The 20,549-nt window shown below is 39.2% G+C and overlaps 1 protein-coding gene across 1 annotated transcript; it reads left to right on the top strand.

Moving 5' to 3' along the window:
* Positions 1 to 1,444: 1,444 nt before the first annotated feature.
* top3b (DNA topoisomerase III beta) lies at positions 1,445 to 20,381 on the top strand. Its single transcript, XM_061071400.1, has 18 exons — positions 1,445 to 1,673; positions 6,052 to 6,183; positions 6,489 to 6,595; positions 6,720 to 6,794; positions 7,725 to 7,921; positions 8,361 to 8,517; positions 8,605 to 8,718; positions 9,069 to 9,159; positions 10,571 to 10,725; positions 10,864 to 10,969; positions 12,230 to 12,376; positions 14,375 to 14,548; positions 15,042 to 15,170; positions 15,293 to 15,442; positions 16,118 to 16,218; positions 18,285 to 18,486; positions 19,308 to 19,495; positions 19,982 to 20,381. Exons 1-18 carry the CDS (start codon positions 1,604 to 1,606, stop codon positions 20,252 to 20,254), a joined length of 2,568 nt encoding a protein of 855 aa, XP_060927383.1. The 5' UTR covers positions 1,445 to 1,603; the 3' UTR covers positions 20,255 to 20,381.
* Positions 20,382 to 20,549: the final 168 nt, after the last annotated feature.

The raw sequence follows: 20,549 nt of genomic DNA on the forward strand, positions 1-20,549 counted from the left end.
GACCTGCCTTGAAACCAGACTGATGAGGGTCAAGAAAGGTTATTATGGTGAAGATAAGAGGAGAGTTGATTAAAGATAGCTTGCTCGAGAGTTTTGGAAAGAAAGGGAAGAAGAGAGACAGGTCTGTAGTTATTTACTTCAGACGGGTAGAGGGTGGGTTTCTTCAGGAGAGGATTTAATATTGCCTCCTTCAGAGAGTTAGGGAAACAGCCAGTTGACAGACCCAAACCAAGCAAGCGGGATCTAACAGTGCTTTGAGAGTACACGTGTTATTGGACAAGATCAGATCACTCCTTTAATTCTATTATGAACAAATTCTCACTCATGCCTTTGTGCCTCAGTTCTGCTAACCAGCTGCTATTCTCAGTACGCAGGGCAACTCTATACAGAGGGAGGGCATTCACTGTGGAAGAAACTCCCTCTCAGTCAGACAAGCAACCTTAGTGTCCTCTTTAAAAAATGCCTTTTTAACAAACTTTTGTTTGCTTTATTGATATATTCTATACATGTTTTCTTCCATTAAAGGGACTCTTACCTTTGTTGCATTTGAGAATTACAGCACATTCGAATCATCCCGCCTTCCTCCAATGCCCCACCCCCTCGATCCCATCCGCGGTGGGGTTTTTTTTGTTTTTCCCCCTGGGAGCGGCTGTTTCAGTACGCCGTGGACAACTTTGGTCTGCCATCGTCAGTCGCTACGGTCGCTACGGTCGCTACTCGCTACTGTCTGCCGTGGAATCAAAACAAACCCTATAGTTGAGGACGCGCCTTGATGACGCGGGCCCGAATGCGACACAAGAAGCAGACGGGCTTCCTGTCTGTTTCCATGCAGCAAACAGACAGGTCTGTCGGCCAATAAGGTCCTTCGGTCCGAAGAATTTTATTGGTTGAAGTTTTCACTAAATATTACGAGAGTGAAATAATTGTTTGCTTTAACTCCTGGTGGGTCTGTCTTGCATTTTAGAGTGTCATTACCTTATTAATACCAATTTAACCTTATCCACAAAAAGTGTAAAAATGCAACAAAGGTAAGAGTCCCTTTAACATGTTTCAATTTGAAATTGAACCGCATGTATTTTCAGTTTTTATGTCTGTGACGTCTCTGTAAGTAAATGTAAGACAAGAGGATCCACCACAGCAAATATATCTAACCTACTCTATTATTAGAACAGTATAAGAACATTTGTTACAATTTTTCTTCACTCAAAACATGGGAGGGCAAACTAAATGTACCATGTCCGCACACCGGAAAATATGCTCCAGCACCCCCTCCTCCCCCGTTTTATAACCGCGCAAGACAAATGCAAATTGAAACTTAAACTTGTCATGGCGTCAGTTATATTTTTTCCTGCAGAGGGCAGTATTACGCCTCGTAGTGTCTACGCTGCCAAATTACTTGAGAAGAAGACATGTCACCGGAAGTAAATAACCGGAAGTAAATAACCTGAACTGTCATGGCAGCCCGCTTACATGGTAAAATAAACGGGTAACAAGCATTTACAGGCAGCATTGGTGTTTTGTGAATAGAAGAACTGTTTCTGCTCAGCAGAACTTATTGATACAACGTCACTAGCTGTACCTGAGGAAGTGGCAGCGTTTCAACATGAGGACTGTTTTAATGGTGGCAGAGAAACCCTCCCTGGCTCAGTCCATCTCCAAAATCCTCTCTAAAGGTCAGTACGGGTTTCTAAAGGTGTAACCGGAGACGTCTTTATTCAGCTCATAAAGACAACGCCAGGATAAAAGCAGCAGATGAAAGTATCGTTGTCATTTTGCTTTGTGGCAGAATACACTGCCTTCATCACCACAGCACATCGTGTCTGTGAACAGCCAGAAGATGGGAGCTGTATTAGTTATAGTCATGCGGGACAATAATGTAGATGTGAGCCGCTTTCCCATGCCCACATGCACCAAACCAGACAATTCTACATAAATACTTTAAAACGTTAGGGTTAAACATTATATATTTATATATTTTTTATATATATATATATTTATAATTTAATTGAATGTGTTAAAACGTAGCTGGTCTGCTCTCTGCACCACTGCAGTGTGTCTCACTAGAGAATATCAGGAGGAAGTCTGTACCCCTGCATTGACAAGCACAATACTCCATATGGACACAGTGACACCAGTTAGTGTAAAATACCTTTATTTACATACATGTTTTGAATGGGGACATTTTTCAGTGTGCACTGGAAAACAAAAACAGTGAGTGATGTGGACCATTTCTCAGAAAACTACCATCTCTGTCTGATTTAAACACATATTCCTGTTGTTGACGTTAGAGCAATCCGTCCTTTTTAGCTGTGCCTGGAGATAGCACATATACAAGCTACAGTGATGAGCTCAAACTCCAGAGAGTAGCTGGCCATGGGGAAGCAGCTGGGGTTTTTCTTGAGGACGGGCATCCTCAGGGACACAGGGATAGTCTCTAGACCGAAAGCGTTGTCGAGGCCCCTGCAGGAGTGGCTGGTGTGGCAGCTGGCCTCATGGATGACCTGAGGCACCCGGTTCAAGTCGATGTTCTCCCTGATGAGAGATGAGGACCAGACAAGCTGTCATGTGTACTATAACTAGACTGTTTGTGGCTGAAGAAATCAAGTAATAGTCATCTAATGGTTTAATTAACCCTCTGGTCCATCAAATAAATTCTGCACTATGTAGCTCTGCCGTAAAGAGAGATATCATTCTTATTAGACATCACACTATATTTGTGAAAATCATTTTGGCACGTGAGAAGTTTTATGTAATTTGTATTTCAGTCTTGTCTACAGAATCAAACACTGTATAAATACCTTAAAAACAATAGTATTTTATGGTTTTCTAACCTTTGGTGGCTCAGGTAAGAAAAGCAAATGTTAAGTTGAATGTGATCTCCTTTAAATCACATTAAGATAAGAAAAAGTCATTAAACGAGTTATGCTTGAGTGGATATAACAGTATATATATTTATACTAATATATACATTTGTTACAATATGGTAGTTTTATGCAAAGCCACGTAAAAAGTCTAGTACTGAAATGATTAGTCACCAATATCTCAGCCACTTGACAGAAAATGTATCGACTACCTCAACAACTTTAACAATTACTCAGCAATATCTCAAACAAAAATACCAAACATTAACTGGAACACCTCAGATGTTAGGATTTTGTCCTATAGCAAAGTGAGTGACATGAAGATGTCACATCGGATTGGGTATTATTCAGTACTGAAGAAAATCTTGAGTTGCAGCCTGAAATAAAGTCTGACATCAGTGTATGCCACACAATGAAGGACAGATAAGGTTTGAACTGATGTTCGGTGCAGTGAATTGGGCTCTATGATTATGCTTGACATCCTACAAAGTAGATTTCAGCTTCAGATTTACAACTTCTAAAATACTTTAGGTTTTCTGCTTCAAGCTTCTTAAATGTTTATTTTTACGTTTTGATTAGTCTTCTATGAAAGTAGATTTATTATCTTTGGACTATTGGTCAGAACAAAACAGTTGATCTTATGACTGGAAATGTACTGACCATTAAATGAATCTATTGATTCATAAAATAATTGGCAAATGAGTTAATAATATATAAAATATATCAACCCTTGTTTATGCATGAACATGATGCGTTGCCCTTATTTTCCCCACTCAGTTGATACTGCAAATTATTGAATGTCTCCACTATGCAAAGTGGAATCAGATGTTGGGCAGCCACAATTGATTATTTTCATTACTGAATAATCTGTTGTTTATTATTTTCTTCAATTATTCAGTTAATTGTTTAGTCTATAAAATACCAGAAAGTCGTGAATTTGTCAAAATGTCTTCTTATTTTATATAAAACAGAAAACAACAACACATTTAAGAAGCTGGAAAAAGTGACTTGTTTTGGCATTTCTTGAAAATGTATATAATTGAATATACTATAAAAGTATTAATTGTTAAACTCCCAGTTCTTATTGTTACTTAACTATCTAAAATCTTGAATTTGAAATGACTGATTGAGATGAAGATTTAAGAAGCCAGGTGTGCATTTAAAAAAAATTATATAATCTATTTATCCACTGGCCCATTCTGCACCAATTGCTCCTGTTGAGGATATTTTTGGGGTTGGAGATTAATTACAAGCGATGCGTGGCCCCGTGCACTCACACATAGCTCCAGGTTGCGATGCTGCGCTCGTTGATGTGGCTGGGCAGGTTGACAAGCTGGCTGTAGTAGTCCTGCAGGCTGTACGTGCAGAAGGATTCGTCCACACACTGATTGCCTAGTGGGATAGCCGGACACTGGTGGAGGGCCAGCAGGCACAGCAGAAAGACGCGCAGCAACTAGAAACAAAGAAAACCAAGATTGTTTCAAGTGTTGACTGATTTCTCTGCAGCAGCTGCCTGGAGATGTCTAGTGTTTGTCTTATTGGCCTTTTACAAAGCTGTACACATTTAAACACGTTAACTTGAACAGTCACTGACTTTCTTGATCCGCCTGTCTTCTTCCTTTATTAGTTCATAGGCAGACAACATGGACTGGCATGTGTTTCATTCTGTATTTACAGAGTTGTATGTTGCTCACCAAATTGACAGTGAGCTGACTTAGAATTTCTGGTATGATTTGTGATTTTGATTTCTGTTGATCTTTTTTATTTACTCTTTGATAAAATAATTCATCATGGTAAATAAATCTGTATTTATTTAGCACTTTTCTAGTCTTGATGATCCATGTGTTGCTTGACCAAGATAGCAAGATCACTCCTGCTACATCCGTCTTGTGCATCTTCAGGAGCACTGTAATAGAGCAACACTGGACTAAAAATTAAGAAAACGAGGATGATTGTATCCAAATTGTATCCCTTTTGTATCGTCCTTACAGCAATTGTCTTATCTTAATTTGTTTTGCTGTGGAGAAGTTCTGTCAGTCCTTTATGTGGGTCCTGACAAAAAAATCGGAACAACCATTGGGTTGCTATGGTGACCCCCTAACTTCTTATTTAGTGACTTACTCAGCACAAAGTACAATTTTGTACAGTACTTCAAAATCTGATCAACCAGTAACATTAAATATGAAATAAAATCTTTTTAGTTAAAACACCCATAAAGATTTCTAAACAGACTGCTGAAATCTCACATCAGCTTCCACTGGACTGCTTAGTGCAGAGAAGTGACCTCACCGTTCACTGTGAACGGAAAGAACGATTACAGCTAACAATAATCTTTTTCAATTTGCGTAAAGGTAAACTGGGAACGGCCAGTTGTATGTATACCACTTGGAAGCTGTGGAAAAAAAATTGTTTGTGACCCAATGTTTTTAAATAAATACAAATGTAGTCACAAAAAAAGAAAGGTTTCAGTCATCGTCAACATCAATGTAACGCCAGATGTCTTACCTGCAGCTGTTCCATGTTTGAAGTTTATGAAGTGAGGAGCGTGTGATGGAGCTTCTGTTCTTTTCCTTGAGGAACTTTTGGTTTGTCTGACACCCATCTCTGATCCTGCTTTTATATACACTGTTTTTCTTGCAGTAGATACTATCCGACAGTAGTGACGTGTGTGTGCGTGTGCGTGTGCGTGTGCGTGTGCGTGTGTTGGGTGGGGGTAACTCGTGTTCCCATCACGACAGTTTGTGTCCATGTTCCTGTCATTAGCATTAGGCCTTGAGACAATCATTTCATTCAGAGAGGACATTAGCATGTAGCATTGAGCCAAGATAAAGGACTACTGCCCTGTCTCGCTTGCCACCGCTCTGACGTGCTTAATGTCCACTTCTGACTCATTGCCATTATGTAACGTTTTTGAGTGTTTTAAAGTTTCAGCAAGATCCACTAATTTGATAATCCCAAATAAATATTACTATATAACTATCTCACTTTCCTTGGAAACTGACAGCGTAACTTTGAAATTCCATTATTGATGGTTCAGAATTAACTGCTATTGATCAGTTTGTGTTCATTTTATTAAAACAACTTTAGTAGGCTACAAACAATTGCATTTGAATGATCTTGATGTCCTGTAAATGACTAAAAATTATTCTATAGGCTGATTAACACATCATCCATTCTCGTTGGCTTTTAGGAAGTTGTACGAGTCGCAAGGGGCTCAATGGAGCATGCTCAGTGCACGAATACACCGGCAGCTTCCAGGGCCAGAGTGTACGCTTCAAGATGACTTCTGTTTGTGGACATGTGATGAGTCTGGATTTCATCGGTGGGTATCTTTTACTTTAGAATTTGCTCACTGTCTAACACACACTTACACACACCTCATCATATATTATATTATCTTTATTTGCATTAGGAAATATAAATCATCGGTACATTCCTTAATAGGATTTCATCTTAAACTGTCAACTTCTTCATTATACTCCTCATTATGTCTTGCTTTATACAAAAACAAGAAAATACATTTTACACTTTGATTTGCATTTATTTGGGTTTCAACCACTTCAGTTTGATTTTAATTTCTTGGAGTTACTAAGTTGTTTTACCGCTTGGTCCTTTTATTTTCTAAAGGAAAGTACAACAATTGGGACCAGGTGGACCCTGCAGAACTCTTCAGCACAGCTCCAGCAGAAAAGAAGGAGGCCAACCCTAAACTCAACATGGTCAAGTTCCTTCAGGTACATTTTTAGAGGTTGACCCAGTAATTGGGTTTCAGAAGACATTGTGTTGCTTTCTGTGTCACCTTGAGGTCAGTGTATTATGCCTTGTTTTTTTCAAAACTCTTTTCTGTTGTCATGTCAGGTTGAAGGTAGAGGCTGTGACTACGTGGTTTTATGGCTGGACTGTGATAAAGAAGGCGAGAACATCTGTTTTGAGGTAATTCCGACCCCATCAACACCTGACATGTGATCTGTTTCAGGTTATGTTGATAATCACATCCAACCCATGGCTCTGTGCATTTGATCCTATCTCAATTGTGAAACTGCAAATGATTTAAAATGGATTCACTCACTTGTCAACAAACATGCCCTAACTCTAATCCTGACTCCTCCCAGGTCAGGTTCAACAATATTGCTGTACAAGCTTTTCTGTTTCCTTAGCTGACGGAGGGATCAACCCAAACAGGCCCCTTTTCCACTGGTCAAAAAATCCATAACACCCACTAACATCTGACTTTTATCTTAAATGGGAAATGATTTAATCTTTGTTCACTCCGGGGTCAAGATTCTCTGCAATACAGGTTTTACCTGGGTGAACGTGGTGATTTCTTCGTCTTCGTCTTTTGGCAGTATGGATGCTGGCCACTGTACTTTTTCTGCAAAATGTTATAATGCGCAATGAACAAGTACAATTGAAGAAGCTACAGTGCTCTTGTAAGTCTGAGGGAAGGTGCAGAGTTGCTGTTAGTTATCTGTATCTTCATCAGTATTAGCGGCTCCTGTCACATTACACATAGTCATTGTGCAGCTTTATTTACAACCAGTCCAGTAGTAATGTAAACTAGTGGTGACAGCTTCTCTGGTTTGTCTACACCCTGAATAACAGTGATGTACAAGTTTTACCCTAAATCATAGCTTAGTGTTACAAATGGAAATGAGCATGCATGACCAAACCTAGGTGTGATGTTGTAGTTGCGTGAGAGACTTGTAGCAACCAAGCCATAGAGGCCAGAGTAGTGTTTTTCCCCCTCGTTAGGTAAAGTCACTCTTTAGGGGACTAAAATCCTGGATCACGTGATGAGCAGTTTCTCTTCCTGCAAACAGTTAAATTTTTCTGCTGCTCAAATATCTTTATTTTGCCTCTAAGGTACTGGATGCCATCAAGCCAGTGATGAACAAGGGGAGTTCCATGGATCAGAGTGTTTACCGCGCCAAATTCAGCTCCATTACCGATACTGACATCTGGAATGCCATGAACTGCCTCGGAGAGCCCAACCGCAACGAGGCGCTGTCAGTGGATGCTCGACAGGAGCTGGACCTGCGCATTGGCTGTGCATTCACCCGGTACACTTCTCTCTCCAGCCACATACAACAGCCTAGAAATTTGATACTTGGCTAGAAATAATCTGACCAAGGAATTTCTGAGGCTAAGAGAGATGGCCTGATTCCCTTTCAAGACATTGAATACCAGTACATTATTAATTTCACTGATTATTAGTTTGTACGTTTCAGGGGAAAATATATTACATTCACAGAATCAGCTGGTATTAAATTAAACACCTTGGTTTGTGATACAGAGCATTTTTGAATGCAGTTGTGATGTAAGAAAGATGCGGGGTCAGTCACTATTCCAAGTGTAATTGCACCCTCATACAAAGTTCTTGGTCCATGTAGACATAACTGACGATTTAATGAATATAATAATTGGATTCATTAGATTCTTTTAGCTTATAAGACCATCCCAAAACGACTACCTGACAACTGTGGGTCAAATATTTTTCAGGTTCCAGACCAAGTATTTTCAGGGCAAATACGGTAATCTAGACTCTTCCTTGATCTCATTTGGACCATGCCAGACCCCCACCCTTGGCTTCTGTGTGGAACGCCATGACAAGATCCAGTCCTTTAGACCAGAGAATTACTGGATCCTCCAGGCAAAGGTAAATCTCCGCATTCACTCTCCTTGAAGCTGTGTCAACGATCCTCTGCTGCAGTACTACAGTTACAGACATGCTCTGTGTTCACAGGTGTTCAAAGGAAAGGATAACCCACTGATGCTGGACTGGAACAGGGTGAGGGTCTTCGACAGGGAGGTTGGTCAGATGTTTGTCAATCTGGCTAAGACATCGAGGGAGGCCAAGGTAAAGAGCAAAACCCCAATAACGCCTAGTTTACTCTGTGCTAACTGTGGTCACTATTATAGTGTATTAACATGTACTATATGTCATCTAGAGTGACAGTAAAACAGCCAAAATGTTATTTGAATGATTTAAATGATAAAGAACCTCCTTTAATAAGTTATGAGTAAACGAGTTGTAACCAACCTTCAACATAACATAGACCGGATTGTCTGATTTATATTAACTCACCTAACTTTGACCTTACCTCAGTCAGCTTGTTTTTTCCATTGTACCTGTAAGACGAGATAAAGATCTTTTTCTGACCAAACCTGACCTCTGATGTAAGCTGTTTAATACGTCTCCTATTACAGGTGGAGTCTGTGAGTAAGAAAGAGAAGGCCAAGCAGAGACCCCAGGCTTTGAACACAGTGGAGATGTTGCGAGTGGCCAGCTCTTCTTTAGGTACATGTACATCAACATTAGCAACATTTCGTTTGCGAATATTATGGTATTAGTGATTACGTAGTGACCGAGCCCGACAGGTGTTTGGATTTTTCCGTTCGAAACCGGCTCGACGCATTTTACAGCCGGTCACGTCACAGAGTAACACAGTCTTATCACATTATGAGAAGAGAGTTGTTCACTTCACTCTTAAACAACTTGCAGCAGAAGAGTGACGCTGCTCGCAGTGAAATCCAATGTTACAGATCTCACTCAATAAACACTGAACTGATTTGAACTAACACACATTTTTTTGTTAAATGTCCAGTGTAATCGATTGCACCTTTGTTATCATTGCGTATTTTTGCAATGATAACACATTGCAAAATTGACTGGTATTTTTGAGCATTTTTCCAATACATTTCAATATTGATAATATATACATATATATTTTGTCAATATGAAACTCGGGGAAATTACTATAGTTTATGTATCAGTTTTTTTTAAACATTTACAGCACATTTCAACAATACAGCGATAATAATAATAACTGATATAATTTTGTTCACGATAATACTGAATATTATACTTAATACTTAATATGCTGTCACTGGTCAGTGCATTAAATATTTAGGACACATCATTGTTTTTGCGTTAGTTATTGACTAACTATTTAATTATCTGGACTATGAAATGTAAGAATGTAGTGAACACAATTAAAGTCAAACTGACCATCAAAAGATTCCAGATCCTAAGGTGGTTGCACCAAAAAGCTGGTGTTCCCAATTCCACAGTTTAAAATCTGGAAATACTTTACAGGGAACTGAGAAGCAGCAACTAGGAAATTATGTGCATTTACAACATAATGTTTTAATTTCAAGTTTGTATATATGTACGGTTAAGATCATTGATTCATGGTTTTACGAGTTATATGTGAACAGAGTTAAAGGAGAAGGCTGGCTTTAAAATATATTTTCTCCAAATCCCATTGAAGGACATGAGTAGCGGCTCAGTAATTTTATACTGGGTATTTGGGGCAACAGATGTATTTACTAAAATGTATTTAAAAAGTGTTTTTACAACATTGATGCAGCAGAGCAGAGCTCTTTGGTACACACACCGTTATTTTAACTCATTCCACTTAACTCCATACTAGCTTTAGTCTTTACAAGATTAAGTATATCACCAGCCTTATCCTTTAAAAATTATAAATCAGGACTTGCTACTTACTAGAATTGAAAATATAGAAGTTGAAGTTAATAGCCAAATTGAACAGGAAAACTCAAATATTACAAACTTAAAAGAATTATAGACTTCATTCAAGATCAATGTATTTTCTAATCTAAGTTTAAGGCAACTCAACGGCCAGTTCTTAGCTTTGCGACCATGTAAGAAAAAGAGAAAATATTCATGAGAGTTTTTTTTACCCCAGGCATGGGTCCCCAGCATACCATGCAGATTGCGGAGCGACTGTATACACAGGGCTACATCAGCTACCCACGTACTGAGACCACCCACTACCCAGAGAACTTTGATCTGAAAGGAACACTGAAGCAGCAGACCAACAATCCCTTTTGGGCAGAAGAGGTGAGGGTCACTGTTGGTTTAGGGATGCATTGAAGGTCAGCTGTGTGTGCATACAAAAACGGGTTCATTTTATTCATGCTCATGGGCAGGAAGTGAACACACAAGAATTTGTTTCTAAAAACACGTTTCCGATCTCAGGTGAAGGCTCTGCTGTCGACTGGACTGAACCGACCAAGGAAAGGATCTGATGCTGGAGACCATCCACCCATCACTCCGATGCGTGCTGCCTCCGAGGGGGAACTGGGTGGGTCATGCAACTCATTACATAATTGCAGAGGTGTCAAAAGTATTCACATTCATTACTCCAGTAGAAGTATAGATACTAGGGTTTAAAAAGACTTCTGTAGAAGTTGAAGTATCAACTCAAGCTTTTTACTTAAGTAAAAGTGTAAAAGTACTGGTTTCAAAACTACTTAAAGTATAAAAGTAAAAGTAATGTATTAAAAATGGAAAATGTGGGATGCACTAGGCTACCCGTTTCAGCTACATATATGCCCATTGAAAATAAAGTACCATATGTGTACTACTGAGCATTAACATGCGTTTCATGGAGCGGATGACATGATAACTAGTTGCCAATAAGTATTGTAATGACGAGGCTATTTTTAAAATGTAAGGAGTAGAAAGTACAGATATTTGCGTGAAAATGTAAGGAGTAGAAGTAAAAAGTCGTCTGAAAAAGAAATACTCCAGTAAAGTATAGATACCCAAAATTTCTACTTAAGTAAAGTTACTTGACACCTCTGCATAATTGATTATATTAATTGATCATGAATATCAACTCTTAGAGTGAAAGAGAGTATAGGGAGAGAGGGTAAGACATCATCTGTCAAAGCAGCTCTTCTCTACGGAGCCCCTCTGGTGACATTTGGGAAAAACAATTGCCTGGCCACGAAATAACGCATGGGAACAAGATAATAAGTTGTGGTCATGAGTTATGCATCTTCTCTGTAATAAGACCTGGTGAATAGAACTTGGGAGCCTCTTGGATGAAAATGAAACGTTACACTTAATCACATGATGTAGCTTCTATAATGGGCTTGAGGCCACACTCTGGTGGAAATGTTTGCAATTAATAATAATAAGTTAGATGACAAGCAATATTGTTTTTCCCCTAACGTCACTAGAGGGATACTTGTCTTATGATTGATGGAATAGAAATATTGTTAGTGAATGACAGCATGATTTTTATGACTTATTTACATTGATCACTCAATCACTTAATTTACTCAATTTACAAACATCTCTTTTTCCTCTGCGTGTCTATCCCTGCAGATAATTTTTTATTTTTTTGTCCAGATTTCTGCCTCCGCCTCAATTCAATGGAGATTATTGAAATTTAGTCTTGATGTGTCCAATAAAATTTAGCAGCAATTTCAATTTCAACATATCCTAACTAAAACAGTGTCCCTATCAACCAAGTAAAGCTTTTTGCTGCTCCTCACTTTGACAGACATATTTTCAACTCTAACCCAGGGACCCTTTCTCTTCTGCTCCTCCACAGGCAGTGATGGCTGGCGGCTGTACGAGTACATCACACGGCATTTCATTGCCACAATCAGTCAGGACTGCAAGTACCTACAGACCACAATATACTTCAGCATTGGCCCAGAGGCCTTCTCATGTACTGGCAAAACCCTGATCTCACCAGGTACACACTCCGTCAGCTGTGCTCATAAATGCAAATGCTTGCTTCTTGAGTACCAAGCTGCTGACACTTTGCACATTTATAGCTCCAATCTGACAATGATTTTAGATATAGTAAGGACTATAGTATGGTTTATATAGTAAAATGATTAAATCATCACACATGTATCTCTGTTAATTATTTTAGTGTATTTTCTCTTAGCTTTTGAGAAGTTGCTTGTCTGACTGCTGCTGCTACTACTGCTACTAGTAATAATGTGTTCTTAAATAACATTTCAACATTTTTTCAATTTGAACTCAAATCGGATCATTTAGCATAATCTGATCATCCCACTTATGCAAACTTCATGAAGTAGTGCACTGCCTGTTCTAAACCTACTGGTTTGGAATGGGCGGTTTGCTTGCATTGCTGCACATAGAGCTAAACTGAAGAATCAGTTGTCATAAATGCGCTATTGTGGTGATGGACAATGTCACTAACATTGATGAGTCCCAGCCACCAGTGCTGCCGAGCGCTGGTCACCTGTTAATTAAAAGTGTTGTTGTGCCCCAACATTTTATTCATGTCATGTGAACTTGTGTCCAAATTGCACCACATTCGACACTGCGCTTCCTTGGGTCATTAACAATACACACACCCAGATATACGTTCCATTGCAACTGTGAAACACACATTTCTTCCCTGAAACAATATGTGATTCCCCAGTTAAATTGATGTAGTTGATTGATTTAACAGTTTTACGGATGTAAGCAGGTGACTGATTTACACATGACTCAGGTTTCCTTACATTTTATTGATGCAAGTCTATTAAATCAATAGTTTAAAATGTGCTAGCTAGGAACAACCTTGTGCACACATGCACATGATTGATAACAACTTAGTCCAGGGTTTCCCCCAGTGCTGTATAGGCCTGGCGGGCCGCCAGGCTATACTCCCCCCCCCCGCCAGGCTAAGCGTCGCTTGTTTTTTTTATTTAAAAAAATAAATAAATCCGTCACTCGCGCACATCAACAACACCTCACTTCCTCATTGAACCCCGATCCCCAAGCAACCATCCTATTGGTCCAAACAGTCACATGTCCCACCCAGACCACTTCACTGACCGTCGGACAACAGAACGCTCCTTCAACACAGTGTTTTACTGAACATAAGTCAAAACCAAACATAAACATAAACCTAGTCCGTTACACGATTAGGCTGCAGCTATTTGGTTTTATTTATTTAAAAATAGGGTACTTCTTATTTCATACATTTTCCACAAATATGAGGAGGACTCAAATAGCCCTACAAAGTTCTGTGTTTAATTTATTTCAAAGTAGGCCGACACTTGCCTGTGTATTTTGTTTGTTTGTTATTTTGTTGCTTGTCTGTTTGAGTAGCTAGCTGAAAGCAAAGAAGTAGTAGGCTAACCTTTTATTGGTAACCTAACTGTTACGGTACATTGTTTCTGAAATAAGAGGCCTGACTGCTATGTTCACAGCAAACTTGATTTTTTTTAAATATTAAGTAGGGCTGCCACTAACGACTATTTTTCTATCGATTAATCTGAAGACTATTTTATCGATTAGTCGATTAATGTAAACGATTAATTTTCCTCCAAAAAAATCAAATTGACCATTTCAATTCAGTTAATCTTATTTTGATCAAACTGTATGTCACCATATAATGCAGCACAAAACAAAATGTAAACAAAGGCTCAAATATTAAAGTGCAAAACTGTAGGTTTAAACTAGCAACTCCAACGTGATAAAAATAAATAAAAGAGGGCTTATAAGTCAGCAGTGCAACTCAAAAAGATATCAAAGTATCTATTTAACCCCTTATCACCACTGTTTCTTATACTGTTTAGAGTATAAGAAACACTGGTGTCCAGGTCAAAATCCGACTTCCCCCCCCCCCCCCCCCCGCGGCTGCCTTCTAGCAGCCCTACCACCAGGCTAAGCAAGTTTTCTGGGGGAAACCCTGTAGTCCTTGCTAAGTGTATCTTTTATTGATTCCCAGGTTACACAACAGTGATGCCTTGGCTGGGCATCCCACTAGAAGAGAACTTGCCAGAATGTGAGCGTGGAGACACTTTCACAGTAGATGAGATCAAGCTGGTGGAAAAGCAGACCAGCCCCCCGGAATATCTGACTGAGGCCGAACTCATCACACTCATGGAGAAACATGGCGTTGGTATACCTCAGTACTGCCTATTGGATAAGCAGCTATTAATGTCTTATAACTGAAAGTATAAGAAAGGAAACAGACTGGGCCAAGTGTTGAACTCGTGTTGCCAAGTATTAATACAATTTGAATGAGGGTTGAAAACATGGGTATAGAATTGTCCCCAGTGCCCTCTCTTCCATATAGCTAAGGTTCTATGTTCAGTCTCAACCTTGGACTCAGAGGATGGGAAGCTAATCTCACCGCTGGTCCACAGATTTTTATTAATCATCAATCATGAATGAATCATTCATGATTGATGTCAGTTTCTTGGACACCCATACTAATTTACATACTACTTTTTTTTAGGGTCTTTTATGGTTTATATTATTGAAAGTGTTCTTGTTACTGTTCTTTATTAATCTCTATATTTCAAAGACGACTTGCATCAGAGAATTAATCTGTGAAGGAATAACGATAATACCAGGAGAACAGTTTTATAGTTTCATCCTCTTGCCTCCAGGTACTGATGCTAGCATCCCTGTCCACATCAACAACATCTGCCAGAGGAACTATGTCACAATAGAGAATGGACGCAAGTTGAAGCCAACAAACTTGGGCATTGTCCTGGTTCATGGCTACTACAAGATAGGTAATTTGCCTTTTATTATTGTGCATTTTCCTACATGTATTAGAGATTGCTAGATGCTAATCCATTGCAGGTTTTATAAATAATACTGAATCATCTTTGAAAACTGTGTGTGTGTTTTACAGATGCAGAGCTGGTTTTACCCACTATACGCAGCGCAGTAGAGAAGCAACTGAACCTTATTGCACAAGGTAAAGCAGACTTCCGACAGGTCCTTCAGCATACGCTGGATATCTTCAAGAGGAAGTTTCACTACTTTGTGGATTCAATCACTGGTACGTTCAACGCGGCTCTGTCAATGTCTGAAACATTTTAGTTTTCTTTAATTACACCTGACATAAACAAGCATTGGCTCTGACATTACACTGTAGGCTGCTGCAATGTAGCCACAAAAGGATTACTGTGTTAAAGGAAGTACCATGTGTTGACCTTAAGAATGGGATTGGCTGCTTATGTTTTCCATTTTTTTCTGATGCTGGGGGACTTTGTTGAATTAAAGGACTAAATGAATCAGTAAAATTAAATTTTTGCAGCGCATATTCATGAATCAATATTTGCCACATAGTGCTTAACAAGGTACAACCCAGCCCTTAACTGTCAACAAGAGTGTGGAAAAACTACCTTAAAATACCTGTTAACAAGGAAAAAATGTAGAAACCTCAGAGGTGGTTGCAAGTAAGGGGATCTCTCCCCCAGGACAGACAGAAGTGTTATAGATGTCACGTGTAACGGAGCACATCAACAAGGTAACAATATTTATAACATTGATGAAAAAATACTGACAAAGATGAAGGGAGCAACAATGACAATTTTAATGATTTGATCTATTGCAAATAATGTTAGTATATGTGATTATATATATTGATATATATGACGTAATGAATGTATATGAATTAAAATTAAGCTAAGTAGTGCAACTCCATCTCACAGTGTATGTCTTTGTTTTAAAGGTATGGATGAGTTGATGGAGGTCTCCTTTTCTCCCATTGCTGCCTCAGGGAAGCCACTGGCCCGCTGTGGCAAGTGCCACCGCTTCATGAAGTACATCCAGGTCAGCAGAACAGTCTAAAGTCCAGTTAGAATTTAAACAGACTATATTTCAGATTTGATCATCAGCAAGTCTACATCATGACATCATGACGGCCGGCAACTTCATCCATTGTGCCCTGGTTCTGTGCGTTGGCAGCAACAGCAGACACTAGCCAAGTCGAGGACATGTTTAATATTTGTTGCTGCTGTCTTCTTCAATAGATGGCTATATGGGGATTAGCCAAATTTGCAATGCGATGTTGGCATCTAATAGAGCTGTGTGCTCAAAGTCATTGAGCCACCATACAGGAATCATAATTTCCCCAATGTCCCATGTAAACCCCATATCCTGAATGTGATCAATAACAGGATAAGCTTCACAGCTGGGATACTTGTGCCCATGAAATTGAGTCCTAGGGGCAACCAGCCCAGGGGCCTCATGAATAAAACAGTGTGTAGGATTATACTAATGTGCATGCAAAAGCCAAAATTGGCGTACCAGAAACTGTCAGAATGTGAGGGGAATTATTGTATCAACTTTTTGTAATTTAGTCATCCAAAACTGCAAGATTATTAAATTCAGAGCAGCTGTCATGTTCCTAATCTATCAAATTTAACAGAAGTATTATTATTATATGCTCGTGTTTCTACTGGAATGGTTCTGTTCCGTCGGGTTGATCTTTGTAAGACTGGACTCAGTTCAGCTAAAAGATCACAGATTCACAGATCTAAAAAATAATTGTTTTTCCTAATTCTTAATTTTCCTTTAAAATAATTCACTCTAGGTTCATAATCAAGTAGATATTAATATGCTATAGTTTAATCAGTTTGTATGAAAGTAAAGTGGCCGGAGAATGTATCAGTTTCCCCAAATTTGGGCTTTTAGGGGCAACTGCTTTCTCCGGGAAAGGCACTTTATCCCTCTTGCTGGTTGCTTCATTTCCTTTTGGAAAGCCCTGGGAGGGATCATTAAGGCACAATTTATTGTCCTTTCCGAACCACATAATGTTGAGCTCTGGCCTTCAAAGTTCAGCTGAAATACCTAATTACCAATTCCACCTGATGGAAGAACTACTTTTGAATTAATGAATAAACCATGAGGCTGCAGATCTAAGTCATTGACATTCCATCTGAATATGTGTGTAATAGGTTACGTGTGATAGTTAAGTGCCGTGTTCTAGTGGAAACCACAAGGTAGGCCTTGTATGAAGTCCTATTAGAGACACGTCAGACGAGGAACTATGTACGTCAGTGTTGGTCCTGAAATTGTACATATAAAAGCACATGTAACTACTGATATTTGCATAATGGTTTCAAATGCAGAACACTTTACTTTTAGCACCCTTTTAAGTATTAAAGGTCAGTGAATGGAATAAGTCTACTTCTTTGGCACTTCTGTTATCAATCAATAACCCATAATGCCTTTGGAAACAAATGCTTGCACATGCATATACTGTTACCATCTTTATGTCAGTGATGACTCGTGACCTAAATCATATCACTTGACACTTGGTAAATGGTGTCGATTGATTTTTAGGGTGGTGGCAGCAGCATGAACGTAGAGGATTTCTCCTGTATTAGGGCCATGCATGCTGAACTGCATTATGAACATTTCAATTATAAAGGATAAACAAACTATTTTCTTATCATTGTTTAGGTTTTGAGAAAGGTGTTCACTGTGAGTTTTTAGGACAATCTGATATCTACTGAGATTGACTGAGTATTCCTTTATAACCAAGTCGACAGTAGATAATTGACTCTGGGATGATATTTAAGAAAGTTCATCCAGTAGATTTGAACCAGTCACATTGCAGCCTACAGTCAACACTTCCATTTTCATGAAATCTGATATCCCATTTGGGATTTTTGTAAGAAAAGATTTGCATCCTTTTCGTTTTTAATGATGTACTAGTCATTCACTGTGGAAACACAACATAGAACCAGTGTTGAAAGACTTCAGGTTTCAGATAAAGTCTTTCAAAATGCAAATATAACTTCAGGATCAACCACAAACAAATATAACAGCCCCCTGTGACCACATTACTGGAAACTGGTTTCATCACATCTGATCCTAAAATGTATCTGCAGGCCAAGCCCAGCAGGCTCCACTGTTCCCACTGTGATGAGACATACAGTCTTCCACAGAATGGAGCCATCAAGCTGTACAAGGAGCTCCGCTGTCCACTGGATGACTTTGAGCTGGTGCTGTGGACCTCTGGGGCCCGGGGCAAGAGCTACCCACTATGCCCTTACTGCTACAGCAACCCGCCTTTCAGGGACATGAAAAAAGGTAGAAAAGAAACCTGTATCTTAAGTCAGTCATTCTTGTTGTGAAACCTCCTAGCCCTAAGTCATAATTACATGTATTCATTTGTTTGATTTAATTTTTTTCCAAAAGGGTTACAAGGACATTTAAACAGTTTCAGGCTGTCAAATACATCTTGGAGATTTTTTGGGGGACTGTACAGAAGTTGCTGTATGAATAACAATTTTTCACATGCTAACACTCTGCTATTAGGTGAATATACACAATCTCCCTAGTAATCCCACATGGGGTAATATGTCTTCCTCAAGGCCGGCTCCTCTACCAGAGGCCTGGGAGTTTGAGGATTCTGCGCAGCCACTCTCTCAGTTTTGGTGTCACAGCCCCTAATGCTCCTACTAACACAGGGATCGCTTTGCATTTCACCATCCACATCTGTTCTAGTTATTCTTTCAGCACGTGGTACTTCTCGATCCTCTCATGCTTAATTTGTCTGATGTTACTGTCAGCTGGGATTGCCACAACTATCACTACTGCCCTCTTCTGTTCTCTGTCCACCACCACTATTTCCAGTTGGTTAACCAGCAGCAGTTTGTCAGTCTGGAATCTGAACTCGCACAGGATCTTAGCTCTTGCTCTCAACCATATTTGGTGGTATGTCTCATCGGGACTTGTGTACCTTCATACTCGGCACAGATGATCCTGTAGTGTACACTATATCAATTAATCATGAATACGTGAAAACACAACAATTGTGGCAACAAACCAAATGCAAACCTTTTTCTTGTAAATCTGACTGTTAGTCCTTTGTAATCTTCTTATGTCTTTTTAATACCTTTTTTTCTCAGGTATGGGATGTAATGAATGTACTCATCCATCCTGTCAGCACTCTCTCAACTCTTTGGGCATTGGACAGTGTGTGGAGTGTGATACTGGGGTTTTGGTGCTGGATACCACCTCGGGACCAAAATGGAGGATGGCCTGTAATAAATGCAACGTGGTGGTCCACTTCTTTGAACATGCACACAGAGTGCAGGTAAGACTAGTCCTACATATTTTCATGAAAATCATATTTACATTTACTTATAAATGTGTATATATATAGTTAACCAGCCAAGAAAAGACACAAACATATGATTTCTCTGATAAGTGATCCTTTAGGCAGTACTGATGCACAAATTTAAGTAAATTATATTTTCCTTTTGTTTGTAATAATCAGTTCCATGTTAATGTATCACTTGAATGGGTATCAGTGAAGGGATATTTAACGTCTGTTAAATCACTTACATGCAGGACACACCCAGATTTAGTTATTCCTGTCTCTTCTGAAAGTGGCCACAGTTCTCATTTTTTCCAACATTTGGAACACAGTCTAGGAGATTCAGTTATTAAAAGCGAATTTTAAAACTCAATTGTGGTCTGATTTGAACTCAACTCTTTAATGTTTCATCATTGTATTTATGATGCCTTTTATCAACTCTAACAGTTTCTCTTGATCCTGTGTGCTTCTTTCTTTCCTTAGGTTGCTCAGGAGAGCTGTGATGCCTGTGAGGCCTCTTTGGTCGCAGTTGACTTCAACAAGACTCGCACTCCACTTCCTGCCGGTGAGACCCAACACACAGGCTGCGTTTTCTGCGATCCAGTTTTCCAGGATCTGGTGGAGCTCAAACATGCCACCATGAGATACCGGGGTGGTGGTGCGAGAAGAGGAGGACGAGGACGAGGCCGGGGACGCCGTGGCAATCCCAAAAAACCTAAGGACAAAATGGCTGCCTTGGCTGCTTACTTTGTATGATGTCAATATGTAGTGTGTCCTTTATTTGCTTGGCACAGTATGAAAGAGTACATGCCAGTAAATAGAGCTATTTTTTCACTGTTTCACAAGTTTAATTACAATGAAGTAAACTGTACATTCAAAAGTTTTCTGTTAGTGTGTTTGTTCATCACTATAATTCAGTTCACAAATAAATTGATTAATTAAATAAAAAGGTTAGTAGTGTAATGGATACAAAAAATCTGACTTTTAATTTAGGTTTCAAAATGTGGATATTGTTTCCAGCATTGTGCTGAGAGAGGAGTACAAAATAGGG

Source organism: Limanda limanda, chromosome 5 (assembly GCF_963576545.1).
Source record: "Limanda limanda chromosome 5, fLimLim1.1, whole genome shotgun sequence".
NCBI classification, from domain to species: Eukaryota; Metazoa; Chordata; class Actinopteri; order Pleuronectiformes; family Pleuronectidae; genus Limanda; species Limanda limanda.

Bases quoted from the DNA above. Each gene is read 5' to 3' on its own strand.
- top3b (XM_061071400.1), top strand. From the start codon at position 1,604: ATGAGGACTGTTTTAATGGTGGCAGAGAAACCCTCCCTGGCTCAGTCC. The intron at 6,596-6,719 runs GTACATTTTTAG...TTGTCATGTCAG, and splicing joins ACATGGTCAAGTTCCTTCAG to GTTGAAGGTAGAGGCTGTGA. The intron at 15,443-16,117 runs GTACGTTCAACG...TTTGTTTTAAAG, and splicing joins CTTTGTGGATTCAATCACTG to GTATGGATGAGTTGATGGAG.